Source organism: Diceros bicornis, chromosome 6, assembly GCF_020826845.1.
Source record: "Diceros bicornis minor isolate mBicDic1 chromosome 6, mDicBic1.mat.cur, whole genome shotgun sequence".
Taxonomy (NCBI): domain Eukaryota; kingdom Metazoa; phylum Chordata; class Mammalia; order Perissodactyla; family Rhinocerotidae; genus Diceros; species Diceros bicornis.
Genome location: NC_080745.1, coordinates 34,789,746 through 34,804,259, shown reverse-complemented (window position 1 = coordinate 34,804,259; position 14,514 = coordinate 34,789,746). Strand labels below are relative to the sequence as shown.

General features: G+C 52.9%; 1 protein-coding gene across 1 annotated transcript in view; it reads left to right on the top strand.

Annotated features, from left to right (window-relative positions):
- LOC131407585 (cadherin-23-like) overlaps window positions 1-14,514 on the top strand; it is a 326,276-nt gene that overhangs the window by 97,994 nt on the left and 213,768 nt on the right. The window contains exons 4-6 of the mRNA XM_058544366.1: window positions 7,492-7,634; window positions 8,359-8,406; window positions 8,506-8,598. Of these exons, the coding sequence (XP_058400349.1) occupies window positions 7,492-7,634; window positions 8,359-8,406; window positions 8,506-8,598 (284 nt within the window). The remainder of the gene's footprint in view (window positions 1-7,491; window positions 7,635-8,358; window positions 8,407-8,505; window positions 8,599-14,514) is intronic.

Genomic DNA, 14,514 nt, shown 5'->3' with positions numbered 1-14,514 from the left:
TGGAGGCATGACAGCAGACGGGCGGGCTGAGCCCAGGGCTGTGGCAGGAATGTGACTGGTCGGGAGGTTGAGGACAGGTTGAGACAGCACTGGCCATGAGAGTAAGGAATTCGGTTCTAGTCCTGTGGGAACAGTGGGTGGTGTCTTAACAGGGTGTGGCAGAGCCGCTGCAAGGAGGAAGCCAGTGTCATCTCCTTCCCCTTTATTCATTCTGTAGCACCCTCGTGTTTGAGAATCAACATAGCTTTCCTCCTTCCCCCATCCGGAAAAAATAAGGAGACATGCAGCCTCCACTGCTGCCTGAGTTTCTGGCCCACCCCTTGTCTACCAAGACAGACAGCTCTCCAGGAGTGCATGACACACCAATCCCAGCCCTCGCCCCTCTGTGCAAATAACAACAATAATAGTAATAACAGTCATCTCCGCGGTCAGCATGGGCCCAGCAGGGCTGCAGGGGAAGCTGTGATTGTCCACCCCTTGCCTGGAAGATGGATGTGGCCTACTGCTGAGGGGCTGAGGCCGCTGTGGGGGATGTGTCACCAGCCCTGCACTTCCCAGGACATTTGTAGCCTGCTGAGTGGATCCCCAACCCCACCGGGCCCCTGGAGTCCAGGATGGGATACACTGTCCCAGGGCAGGGTATTCAGCCCCCAGGATAGGGTACTGGTCCCCGGATGGAGTGCAGGGCCAGTTCCTAAGAGACTGAACCCTAGCCAGTGCCCAGCTATGATGCCACCTGCACCCGAAGCCAGGTGCTCTGGTTCGGGCATTAGCAGATTTTGATTAGCCGTACTTTTTCCTGTCCATTAGTGTACATGATTAAGAATTAACTCACTCTGCTCTCTCCTTTTGTCGCGGCTCAGAGATCCTCATGACTTCTGGGGGCTCTCTTCTCTTAACATCTCTAGGCAGTTGGAAGGATTCGTTTATTTACCCGATGACCATTTCTTGAGTGCCTCTGGGATGCCAGCCTGTCTTAAGTTTAGGAATATGACAGGGAGCATGACAGGCCAGGCCACTGCCCCCATGGAGCCTGACACTGGTATGCTTGTGTGGCGGCAGCGGGTTGGGGCAGGCAGTCAGCAAGTCAAGTGAATAAACAAGATCGTCTCAGAGATGGGAGGACTAAGACAGTAACTCGAGGTGTGGGGACACAGAGTGAGTGACGTCTCTTTAGGTGGACTCTGTATGATCAAGTATTTGAGGAAGGCCCCTCTGAGAAGGTAACTCTTGGTGTGAGAGGTGAATGATGAGAAAGCCGGTGTGTAGTGACCTAGGGTGGGAACATTCTCGGCAGGAGGCACAACCAGGGCAAAGGCCCTGAGGCAGCCACAAGCTGTTCAGGAAGAGAAAGAAGGCTGTGGGGCCAGAGAGGGCGAGCCCAGGCAGCCCGCGTGAGATGCTGTGGGGTGTGTTGTACTTGGGCCAGATCACTAGGGTCTTGGACGTGATCTGATTTAAGTTTTGATTTAAAATTTTTTAGTTGTGGTAAAATACACATAACATAAAATTTACCATCTTAACCATTTTTAAGTACAGGTCAGTAGCGTTAAGTCCATTCACAGTGTTGTACATCCAATCTTCAGAACTCTTTTCATCTTGCAAAACTGAAACTCTACACCTATTACATGACAGCTCCCCATTCCCTCCTCCCCCAGCTCCTGGCAACCACCCTTCTACTTTCTGTCTCTATGAGTTTGACTACTCCTGGTACCTCATATAAGTGGAATCATACAGTATTTGTCTTTTTGTGACTGGCTTATTTCACTTAGCATAATGTCCTCAAGGTTCATCCATGTTGTAGCACGCATCAGAATTCCCTTCCTTTTTAAGGCTGAGTAGTATTCCATTATGTATATACATCACATTTTGTTTATTCATTTTGCCATCAATGGACACTTGGGTTGCTTCCACCTTTGGCTGTTGTGAATAATAATGCTGCTATGACCATGGGTGTACTGTGATTTAAGTTCTTTAAAGTTCTACCTTGCACCCATGAGGGTAGTCCGGACCCTGGCCTGGGCTGGTCTGGCTCAGAGCGGAGGGGCTGGCCTCGCTGGGTTACCCTTCCCTGTGAGGGCCGAGAGGTCAAGAGCAGAAAGTCCTCTGTGGTACTGATTGAGCCGAGAGCCCTGAGACTGAGCCTTTAAATCATCCTGGGGCCAGAGGAGCTTTTCTCTGCATCTAAAATGTGAGCCATAAACCAGGCTGACTTACAGGCAGTGCTCACCGGTCCGGGTGTTTATGGCCGGCATCCTTCCTGATCGGTTGGTGCCTGCACTGTGCCCACTGTTAAATATTTGAATATCACCCTGCCATAAACCAGTCTCAGGACTTCCACACCTGGCTGTGTGTCAGAGTCTCTGGCAGGGACAGTGGGAGCTGCTGCTTAAAAGTTCACACTCTGGGCTCCCTCAGCCAACCAAGTCAGCAGGGCCTGGGAATCTGTATTGTTACCAGCTCCCGGGTGATTCTGATGCCACAGTCTTAAGGGGGGTTTTATTTGCATTACCCCCAAAGCAGGCCTTGTGATGAGGATTCAAGTGTACATAGTTTATTGGGGAGAGATTCCAGGAAACACAGGAGGGGAGTGAGGATGTGAGACGAGGAAGAGAAGGAAGCCATGAATATGCATGATCCACCAAGTCACCACTGTGGGCAGCTGCAGATGAATCCCACTGGGGAGCGCAGTGTGGAACCCGGCCTCAGAGTTATCCCCCCGAGAGGTAAGGGAGCTGGGGCATTTGTCTACCAACTCTTTATCCGCCATCTTGCATCAGTCATTCTCTGAGCACTGCTACAGGGGATGTTAGTTCCCTGGCACTTTTGGCCTGTCCTGTGTGTGGGTGGAGCAGTCTCTGATGGCCAGAACCCTCTGATAGAGAGTCCTGGGGTTGGCAGTTGGAGGTCGGGCTGGTGTATGTGACAGCGGCATGTGCTGAGGCAGGGTACCAATAGCATCTGCTATGGCGGGCTGCCTGGCTCCCATGGCTTCACCATGCAGTGGACGCCCAGCCCCTGTGAATTGTTGAGTATCCTTCTTACCACTGAAAGGAATTCCAGGCCTCATCCATTGCTAGTGGGAATGTAAACGGTGCAGCTACTGTGGAAAACAATTTGGACGTTCCTTAATAAGTTAAACTTAGAATTACCATAGGACCCAGAAATTCCACTCCTGGTATATGCCCAAAAGAATTGAAAGCAAGTGTTCAAACAAAAATTTTTGTACAAATGTTCATAGCAGTACTATTCACAATAGCCAAAAGGGGGAAACAACCCAAATGTTCATCAACTGAGGAATGGATAAACAAAATGTAGCATATCCATACAGTAGAACATTACTCAGTCATGAGAAGGGATTAAGTATAATACATGTTACAGCATGGATGAACCTTGAAAACATTATGTTGAGTGAAAGAAGCCAGACCCAAAGATCACATATTGTATGATTCTATTTTTGTGCAATATCCAGAATAGGCAAATACGGAGATAGACAGTGGATTAGTGGTTGCCAGAGGCTGGGGGAGGAGAGAATGGGGAGTGACTACTTAATGAGTATGAGTTTCCTTTGGGGGTGATGAAAATGTTCTGGAAAGAGATAGTGGTGCTGGTTGTACCATATTGTGAATGTACCTAATGCTGCTGATTTATATACTTGAAAATGGTTAAAATGATACATTTTATGTTATATGTATTTTACTACAATTAAAAAAAAGAAAAACAATCCAGGTATTCACAGCCTGAGTTGCAGGGTATGCTGTCTGTTTCTTGGATGGGAAACAGCCGCAGGATGTGGTGTGTGTATGCCAGGGTCACACAGCCAGGGGCGGTTCCCCTGAGGGGCTGCTTCTGGGGGTGTTGGACTGGGGTTGGGCCCCACAGACTGGCCTCGTTCCTGTATGAATGGTACAGACAGAGGCTGTCGGAAGCCTCCCTGGTGGAGAAATGAGCCCGCGTCCTGGAGAAGCCAGAGCTGTGCCCGGCTTCTGCAGAGTGGCAGAACAGTGCTGGGTGGGGGAGTACGTGCCCAGCTGGAAAATTGCGGGGCGTCTTGTCTTAAATATAAGATTAAATCAGCACCTTTAATTAGTACACTTAGAAAAGGTCACTAGCAATTACCTGGGACACAAAGAAGGCGTGAGCAGGCACAAGCCCGTGAGGAAGCCGAAAAGGACCATTTTGAGCAGCACATAATTGAGGGGAAAATGGATAAAAGTCCAGGAAATTACAGGGTGGGTGACAGCAGCTGATGGCCCCATCATTGTTTTGCCCGGTGCCCCCCTTCTTGGGAGGGCCTGAGCCTCGGGCCTGGGAGAGCCATTTGGGATATTGGGCCGAGTCGTGCGACCTTGGCTGGAGGGCCAGTGTGGCCTTCCCAGAATCCCATTGGGCAGCCGGGAGCTTGGCCCCCTATCCCCCACCTGGGCTGGGCCCTGAAGGAGGTTGGCAGGTGAGATTGTCAGTCTGGTGGCTGCCGTGGACTCATTGCTGTACCGTGGACAAGCAGGGCCTCAGTTTCCTCAGGTGGAATCTCCCGAAGTCACTGAGAAATAGCTCAGTGTTCTTCAAACTCTGCCACTAAAGGACCCCTGAGCCTAAGGGAAAGGAAATGTGTATCCCTGGACATCAGGGGAAGCCTGGAAATTCTTTTAGAGCTTTAGGTTGTGTCTGTTTTTATTTTTTTAGTGAGGAAGGTTAGCTCTGAGCTAACATCTGTACCCATCTTCCTCTATTTTGTATGTGGGATGCTGCCACAGCATGGCTTGATGAGCAGTGTGTGGGTCCGTGCCCGGGATCGGAACCTGTGAACCCCAGGCCACCAAAGCAGAGCGTGTGAACTTAACCACTATGCCACCAGGACAGTCCAGGTTGTGTCTTAAAAAATAAATTAGGGGCCGGCCCGGTGGTGCAAGCAGTTAAGTGCACGCGCTCCGCTGCAGCGGCCCAGGGTTTGCCGGTTCAGATCCCGGGCGCACACTGACGCACCGCTTGTCAAGCCATGCTGTGGCGGCATCCCATATAAAGTGGAGGAAGATGGGCATGGATGTTAGCCCAGGGCCAGTCTTCCTCAGCAAAAAAAGAGGACGATTGGCAGATGTTAGCTCAGGGCCGATGTTCCTCCCAAAAAAATTAATTAATTAATTAATTAATTAAATGTTACATAGTGCTCCCAATATATTCCCATTTGTTTTAGTATAAAATAATTGCTTGTCATTGAGCAACACAGAGGCTTCAGGAATATACTCTTGGTTTATCTATGACTTCACATACCCTCTCCTTCCTCATCTAGAAAGAACACTGTACTGGGAGTCTGGAAGCTTGGGCTCGAGTCCTGACTGTTGCTCAGCATCGTACTTTGGGCAAATTGCTAAATACCTTCAGCTTCTCCATCTTTAAAATGGGAAAGTTGGCCTCCCCAAAAAGGTCTCTGTTCCATGATTTCACTCCTCCTTCTCCCACTTCTTACCTCCTCCCATCACTTTGCATGCTGCCATGTCCTACTCTGCTGTGTGACCTTGGATAGGCTATTTTGCCTCGCTGAGCCTCAACTTTCTAATCTGTAGAGTGGGTAGAATAATGACTACCAAACAGAGTTGCTGAGAGAATTTAATGAGAGAACCCATGTGAATGCCTAGCACCAAGTCTGGCATATCATAAGAGCTGTGATTGCTGCCCAGTATCTTCCTTTTCCGTTGGGCTTCCAGTTAGGGTCTGATGGGGTTGTGTCCATACAAGTCCTGAATCTTGAGTTCACGTATAAAGTGCTGAGATGTGTAAGGTTGTGGAAACAAACGTGGGCTCTGGGCCCAGGATGCCTGGGCTTTGAATTCCAGCTCCGCCGTTTGCTGCCTGTGTGGCTGTGGTAAATTACTTCATCACTCTTCGTTACCTTATCTGTTAAATGGAGAGAATAAGAGCAAGGACTGAATGAGACAGAACATGGAAAATCCCTTTGCCCAGCGTCTAGAGTGTGGCTAGTGCTCAGAAATGTTAGCTATCACTGTCATGCTAGAGCTGTCCTTTTAAAAGTTCACTTAGAAAAGCTCATTAGCATTCTTTTCTAGATAAAATTCCTGGGATTTGGAATTCTTTTTCAGAGCTATTCAGTAAATATGAGAATCAGTATTGGGGAAGAAAGAATGTTCGTTCCATTTTATAGGGTAAACTGAGGCCTTGAAAGAAGTGATTTGCCCAAGGCCCTGGGTCTACTCTAACCACTCCTTTGAGAATCAGGTGAAGACTGTAGACCCCCTGCAGAAAATGACACACTGCACATGCATAGCATTTTGCACACTTTCTGGGGGTTTCAAGACCTCCTGGAGCTAAGATGATCAGCGATCCAGTGGCCTAGGACCTCCTGGTTTTAGTGTGTGTCCTTCCTCAGTCCTAGACAGACCAGGTGGTTGGTCATCCCACCTGATTGCTTCCTGGGGGGCTGGGAACCCCGGGAGGAGATGCCCAACTCTGGACTTCTGAGGCGGGGCTGTGGGCCAGGCATCCTGATGCCCAGGGTGGCCTCTGACCAGGGCTTTGTTTCCTGGTGAAGGGTGACACCTAGATCCCCTTCTGGTGGACAGGAGCTAGACCTTGTCACCCAGTTCTAGACTGGGGTTCCTTGATGCTGGGCCACATCTTTCTAACCTCTGTGTACTCCAGTGCTTACACAAGGCCAACACTTAGTCACTATTGAATGAATGTTAGGTTTTGCAAAATATTCTGAACTGAAAGGGTGCTTCCGCTTGCAAAAGACAGAAATCCAACTCGACTGACTTGGGCAAAAGGGGAGATTTATTAGCTCATTGAGCTGAGCAGTCCAAAGGATGGAGCTGATATCAGGCACAGCTGGCTCAGACCCTCCAACCCTCAGGGAGTCTCTCTCCATGCACCGTTTGGCTCTGTTTCCCTCCTTGTTGGCCTCAGTCTCAGGCAGGCTCTTCCTGTGTGGTGCCAAAGATGGCTGCCAGCAGTGCCAGTTGAGCAACCCTAGCGGAAAGAGACCTCCTCTTTATCAATAGTTCCAGCAAAAGTTCCAGAGCTGGCTTTGATTGCCCATTTTGGGTCACTTGCTTGTTCCTGAGCCAATCGTTGTGACCAGGCAGATGGAATGCTCTGGTTGGCTTGGACTGAGTCACGTGCCCATCTTGGAACATAAGAATTGAAGGGTTGGGGGACCTGCCCTCATCTGAGCCACTTGGAAAAGGGGGTCTCCAAATTATAGTCAGGAAAAGGGGGGCAGGCAGAAGTCATAGCTGTCCATCACATACCCAGAACGGTGGTGTTACGGGCACGTACACACTGTGACAAGTGGCCAGGGTGGAGGCAGGGAGCCTGGGTCAGAGCCCAGAGATGCACAGGGTCTTGCTGGCGTGACCTGCTGGTGGTCTGTAGGGTGGCTGCTCCCAGCTGGGAGTTCAGCCGCCTGAGCGAGGGGCTGAGGAATGGACCTGACTTCCCGTTGTTGCCCTCTGCTCTCTCCTGCGGACACTCCAGGCTCCTCTGTGACCCAGCTGCTGGCCCGAGACATGGACAATGACCCCCTGGTGTTTGGCGTGTCTGGGGAGGAGGCTTCCCGCTTCTTTGCCGTGGAGCCTGACACAGGCGTGGTGTGGCTCCGGCAGCCGCTGGACAGAGAGGTATGATCCACTCGGAGCCCTGCCCTGGTCCTCTCCTGGGGCGCGGGAGCAGACACTGGGGGAGGGTGGCTCATCAGCCTTTAGGGGCCTTCCTCTGAGGCCCATTCTGACCCTGAAGTAGCACCTTCCTGCCTGAATGGCATCCCTCCTCAAGGACCAGTGCTGATGTCTGCACTTGGGGCCAGAACGGGGTGGTTGGGGGTGTCTCCAAGCGAGGGGCAACATTGCACAGGCAAGAGGGCCAATGACCCGAGGTTCATCCCCTGTAGAATGGGGGCTCCGTGGGGTATACAAGTCTACCCCTGCCCCGAACAAATGTTCCCCCAAAGGACATTTTCCAGAGATGCCGGAATTGATGACACATTAGCCTTTAGCAAATTAAGGTGAGAGTTTGAACAAAACCCCAACCCCTGTCCTCTCCTTACATTTGAGCAAATGGACACAGAAGTGTCTAGCAACTTGCTCAAGATCACAGAGAAATTTAGAGGCAGAGCCCAGATTAGAACCCAAGATTCTTGACTTCCAATCTATTGCTCTTTTATGGGAAAGATCCATATTCTGAACCTGCTTCCCCAACCTAAAGGTCAATGCTCGTTTCTTAGGGAAGCCTTTGGATAGCCAGTCCCAGACCAGCTCCTGGGGCAGTGCTGGAGGGTCTCCAGCCCAGTTGGGGCTCAGGACCCAGGACCTCAGCTTGCCTAACTTTACCTCCTCTCTCTTTCAGACCAAGTCAGAGTTCACAGTGGAGTTCTCTGTCAGCGACCACCAGGGGGTGAGTGTCCCCGGAGGCCCCTGCTGCCCTGGGAGGCGTGTGGGTGGAAAGAGGTGGGAGGCCAACACCAAGGCTGACTCCTCGCCCTTCTCTTGCCAGGTGATCACGCGGAAGGTGAACATCCAGGTCGGGGACGTGAATGACAATGCGCCCACCTTTCACAATCAGCCCTACAGTGTCCGCATCCCTGAGGTAGGAGCCCCAGGCTCACACTTGGGGACATCAGGGGCCTGCTGCTCCCTGGCCACGTGGGAGTAGACTGAAGCGGGAGAAAGGGTAGCCCCAGCCCTTCTCCTGCCCTCCCCTCAGCCCAGCCACCAGCCCCGGGCAGGTGAACCTGTGACACCTCTGGGAGTGGGGGCCCATGCGCTGGGGAGGAGAGTGGGTTGAGGAGCCTTGTGCCTGAGAGAGCACCTGCATCGGTCGAGCCCCACAACGCCTGCCAGAGTCAGGGATGGGACAGGGGCAGGTGTTGGGCCCTCCTCCCTTCCTCTCACAGCTAGTGTGGGCAGGTGAGTGGACAGCCCCAACCCCAGGCCTGCCTGCTTTGGCCAGAACAGGTCCCCACAGGATGCAGGCAACACGCGGTTCCAGGAAGGGCCTTTCTTTCCCTAGCCTCGCTGTCTCCCTGGCCCTCGGCTCCTCTGGGTCGTCTGTGTACTCTGAGCGTGTTTGCATGAGTGCATGTGTGTAAAACCAGACCATTGCTGGTAATTGAGAAGTACAAATTATTGCATTACAAACGGTTCGTTAATAAGCTGGCTGCTGGCGCCTGATGGCAGCAGGCTGTCATCGCTGGCTGTGCCTCTCCCCGGTGGCTGGTGGCAGTCTTCTGGGCTGTGGTTAGCGATTCAGAGACCTTGAAGGTGGTAGGTAAAGAGCTTCTGACCGAGTGTCCGTCAGGCCTGCCCCGGGGACTCTGGGCTGGGCGGCAGCAGTACGGGGTTGGGAAAGGTGGGAGAGGGAGTCCACTGAGGAGAGGCGGGTTGGCACCATGGCGTTTGAGTTCTAGCCCCTTTCTGTTATGGGTCATTGGATCAGGAAACTGGAAGAGTCTTTAGAGAATATCTGTTCAGTTCGTAGACAAGAACACAGGCTCACCGTGGGAGGGACTTGCCCAAGGTCATACAGCTTTGACTCCGAGCCTCCTGACATTCCCTCAAGGATAAAGAGACCTTGTCTCATGCTCCCCGAGTTTCTGTTCCTGGCCCTCCTTACTCAGCTGTGAGCAAGGGTCCTGTGCTTGGGCCAGACGGAGGGAAGTGAGGACACATGTGTGGGTGGGGACCCACCAGAGGCTCCTATGCCCTCTTCCTGATGGGGTGGGACATAGAGAGGGAGCCCGCAGTCCCAAGCATGGGGGCACGGTGCCCTGAGCTGTGGCCGGCGTGCCCGGGACTGCAGCTTGGCTCCGGGCCCCCTCTCATTTGGAAGTCTCCCTAATTTAATTAAGGGTCTCTACGTGCCAGCCTGCACTCTGGGCCTGGGCTCAGAAACCAAGGGCACGGCTCGGAGTTAATGAGCCTTGGACCCATTGCTCAGCTGCCATCCTGGCAGGCACGGCTGCCCTCTGCCTTCCCTCACAGGGGCAGCAGGCAGCAGCAATGGCAAGAGGACGAGGGGTCGCCTCTCTCCTCCCCAGCCCTTGGGCTGGGGCCAGCCTTTTCCTCTCTCCCTTGCCAGGAGATGTGACCTCCAACACCGCCCTCTTGGAATCCCCCGGGATTCTCCAAAACCTCTGCCTCCAAGGAGAGAGCGTCTTCAGTCCTTCATTTATTTAACAAATATTTATTGAGTGTCTGCGGTGGGCTTGGCACTGGGCTGGGCTCTCACTTCCCAGAGACCTGGGAGGGCAGAGGAATGCACAACAACAGGAGCCAGAACTAGAGGCAAGAGACCCCAGGCCTCGCCCCTGCTCTGCTCCCAGAGTGCTGGGTCCATTCGGGCACCTCGCTTAACCTCTCTGGGCCATCGTCTCCTTATCTAATAAAAACAGAGGACAGGCGGGATAAGGTGGCCTGCCTCCTGCCCATCTGATGAGGAGAGAGTTGGCTGAGAGGGGCAAGGACTCACAGTCCTTGGAGGAAGGCCTGCATGGTTTACTTGCTCGCATGTAAACATCCCCGGCTCACTTCAGTGGCCTGATACTCGGTGCCTTGCTCGGGGCTGCTCAGTGCAGCCAGTGGGGATGTGGTGTCATGGTTGGAGACCAGGCCGCTTCTGACCCGAGTTGGCTTGGCACTGACCAGCTCTGGCCTGGTGTGGTCACCTTAACTAGGACTTAGCTGCCTGGCTCAGGCCCCAGCTGGAGTACTAGCAAAGTAATTGAGCCCACGGTCTCCTGCTTGCGTTGAGATCACTCTGGCAACCCCAGGCTTCTGCCCTTGAGAAGTGTGATTCAGTGGCAGAGGCCCTGTAGATGTGAACAGCTTAAGCATGCAGACCAGAGAAACGGGGGCGCTGCAGACCCTGTGAGGCGTCAGTGCCGAGGGGCTGCCAGAGTGATGAGAGACATCTCAGCTGGCTTCCTGGAGGAGGCGGGTTTCCAGTACAATCCCACCAAGGTGAGCCGTGGAGCTCCTGTGTTGTGTGGTGGGAAGAGGGAGACTGGGGGTCAAGACACCTCGTTCTAGTCCAGGCTGTGCCAGCAACTGGCTGAGTGAGACTTTAGACCTGTCACTACCCCTCTGCTGGCTTTGACTCCAACAGCTGTTCAACTAGGGGGTTGGACCAGGCCCCTTCCAGGGCCGACATCCCGTGATCTGAGGATGGATCCCAGCAGCAGAGGCTCCTTCTGTTTCAGTACCTTGTCATTTCTTGAGGGATGGTGGAGAAGCTTCAGTGGCTGCCTTTATCCACTCCTCTTCTGGTCGTCCCAGCCACCTGCACCCTAACGCTGACCTTCCCAACGCCACTCCCCCAGCCCTAGGGGCCCTGATGATATTTGGTCTGTTGTGCCCAGTACCCAGGGATAGGCGTGGGGAGCAAGTTACAGAAAGGCAAATTCTGGATCTCCAAAAGGAAGAACTTTCCAATAATGAGACCCACCCCACAACCTACTCCCCTGCCCTGCTGAGGATGTGCTGAGCTCCCCATCCCTGGAGTTATGCAAGCAGAGGCAGGAGAACCACGTGTTTCAGAAGCCATCCAGTACTGAGTGTTGGAGAAGTGGTGAATCAGAGGGTCCCAAACCTACCTCATCAAAATTTTCTGGGGGACTAGTTCGAATGCATATTCTGGGGCCCCTGCAATTCTGAATCAGTAGTTTGGGGAGAGCTGGCCCAGGAAGCTACATTTTTAATAACCTCCCCTGGTGATAGTAAGCCCTGGAGGTTGACCTCTGTGGCTCTCCCCACCAGAGGGTTTCTGAGAGGTGCTGGGCGGCCCATTTTTGAAGAGAACTTTCAGCCCGTCCACAGCTGCCTGGGGACGTGACCCAGGAAGACCCACATCCTCAGGCCTGGAATCAGAGTGGGTGGGAGGCAGATCAAGGCCAGGCACGCCCCTTTCCCAGGACAAGCTCACCCGCCCCTGCCCGCCCAACCCTGCCCCCTGTCCCTCCGAAAGCCCCGCCCTAGAAGCCAGGCAGGTGTGTTTGGGTTTATTTGTTCTCGGTACCCCTCCTGCCCACCCCTCTCCCCCACTAAGCTGTTCTACATGTAATTATCCATTTTATCAGGGCGAAAGGCCCTGCAATTCACTTGTCGAAGCCCTAACGAGGCAGCGTGGATGCTTTCAAGTCCGTAAAGAAAAGGGAAATCCTGCTAGAATTGGCAACTTAATTCACCAAGCCAGCCTCGACAGACCTCATTAAGTCCCGTGTATTCATTTCAAGCTAATGGCTGTCACGCTGACTGCTGTTTGATCTGCTGTAATAGACTTTTATGGCGTTCCAATTTGCTCCAGCGTGTTCGCCTGCGTCTGTGCCCAGCAGCGCTGCTGCAGCACCTCCGTTAGGGTGCGTGCCCGCCTCGCTGACCTTCAGCGCTGCCCCGGCTGGCCCTGCCCCCTCCGCCTGGGGCCACCCCCCTCGGCCCTCCAGCTGTGTCCTGGGAGGTGACCCTGGGGCCCGGGTGTTTGGGCAGGAGGATGGTGTGAGGTTAGAAGTCAGACGGTGCCAGGCGGCTCCTCCGGTCAAGAGGGCCTCAGGGACGGCCGTGTCCTTGAAGTTCTGACAAGGTCAGCCTCCTTGGCTGGGCAGTCGAGGCTTTTATCATCTGGCCTCAGCCTACCTTTCCCAAGTTATCTTCTGGTATTTGTCCACACGAATCCTCCCATCGGCTAAGGGGCCGACTCAATGCCTCCCAGCGTTGTCTGTGTCTGTGTCCCTCTCTCTTCTCTCGCTCTTACACACACACACCATGCTGTTCTAACTAGTGCCTAATTCAGTTCTGCCTGTCCTTCAAAGCCCAGATCTGCTTCACTGTGCCCTGATCCACTCAGTTTTTTTTAAATGAACACAGCAAACATTTGCTGGGCAGCTATGGAACAGGGCCCAGGGATTCTAAGCTGACATGGACATGCAGGGTAGAGAAAAAGGACTCTAATGTTTGCCAGCTGTGCAACTGTGGATGGGCTCTTAACCTCTCTGGACTTCAGTTTTCTTATCTATAAGATGGGCAGCAATATTTGCCTTGTGGGGTCGTTGTGAGAGCTACAATAGTGCAGGTAGGAAAAGCCCTTAGCCCAGTTGGTGGCTCATATTTGGTAAAATGCTGGTGATTGAGACCCGGGTTTTGTCCTCAGGGAAGGTAATTTTACAGAGAGAAAGACAAGTAAGTGGATGTCTAACTACATCTAAATGTATTAAATGCAGTGGTAGCTTAGGGTGTGCAAAGCAGGATGGAAGCATTGTGGAAGGAGTGACCTGGTCTATATATAAGGGGCTATTTGTTTGGGACCTTACAGGATGAGTAGGAGTTTGTTAGTCAAAGAAGGAGATATTATGGTATCTCTGAATATCATGTGCTTTCTGAGATCCTTTAGCCTCTTTTCATGTATTGGAATTTCCCAAAGAGGGAAATAAACTCTAACCCCTCACCAGAGATTCTGCTGAGGAGGGGCTATGGCTGTGTAGGTATGTGTGTCCCTTGCAGGTGCCCACTGTTACCTCATGGAAACAAAGCTGGGCTGGAAGTAAGCCCCCTGGGTCCTTGCCCAGGTCTCTGTGACAGACAAGTCCTGGTAGATCTTTGTCACCCCTGGCTTCAGGTGACCAGCTGTGAGGTGGGGACGGGGCTGGAGGTGGCAAGGGGTGGAGCTGGGACAAGATGACAGGGGCTGGAGAGATTGAGAGTCCTTGCCTGAGCCTCAAAGCTGGCTGGGGGCAGGGTCCTGGCCCTGGGTCCCCACTAGGCCACACCATCTCTCCATGTCACTTAAGGACAGACGAAAGTTACTCCCTGTACCTCCTTACTAGAGATAGGAAGGTGGGGGGGATACTCTTGGTGATCACTTGTCAATGGAACAAAATAAGTAATTAACTTCTATGATAATAATAATAAGGTGATGTTGTTGTTGTTGTTGAGAGCTTACTATGTGCCCAACGCCAAGCTTTCCGTGTGGGAGCTCACTGAGCCCTCGCGGCCACCCCATGGGGCGGATCACCCTGGTTATTCCCATTCCACAGATGTGGACGTGGAAGCAGAGCGGTTTCGTGACTTGCCAGAGCTAGTCAAGGGTGGAGCCAGGGTTAGGAGACAGGTCTGGTGATGTGACTTTGGGCAGGTAGCTTCAGTTCTACCTGCAAAATGGAAATAATTGTACCTGCCTTGCAAAATTGTGGTGAGGATTCAAGTCGATGGGATTATGTGTGGGACGTGCTTAGCACAGGGCCCAGTGTAAGTTAGTGCCCAGTAAATGGTCATAGCCGTAGTTGTTGTTGTTTGTCCGTCTCTCCCACCAGACGGAGCAGGGACAGAGCTTGGTCATCTGTGCGTCCTCAGCACCCAGCCCAGGGCCTGGCCCATGCTCATGAACTTCACAAATGGGCCGAGTCCTGCTGCCTCCTCTGCCTCTCGGGTGGTTGGGAGGACAGCAGGAGCGTTTGTGCAGAGTACTTCGCCCCAGCCAGGCGAGAGGTCCTTTACTGCTGGCAGTCCGGGGGCG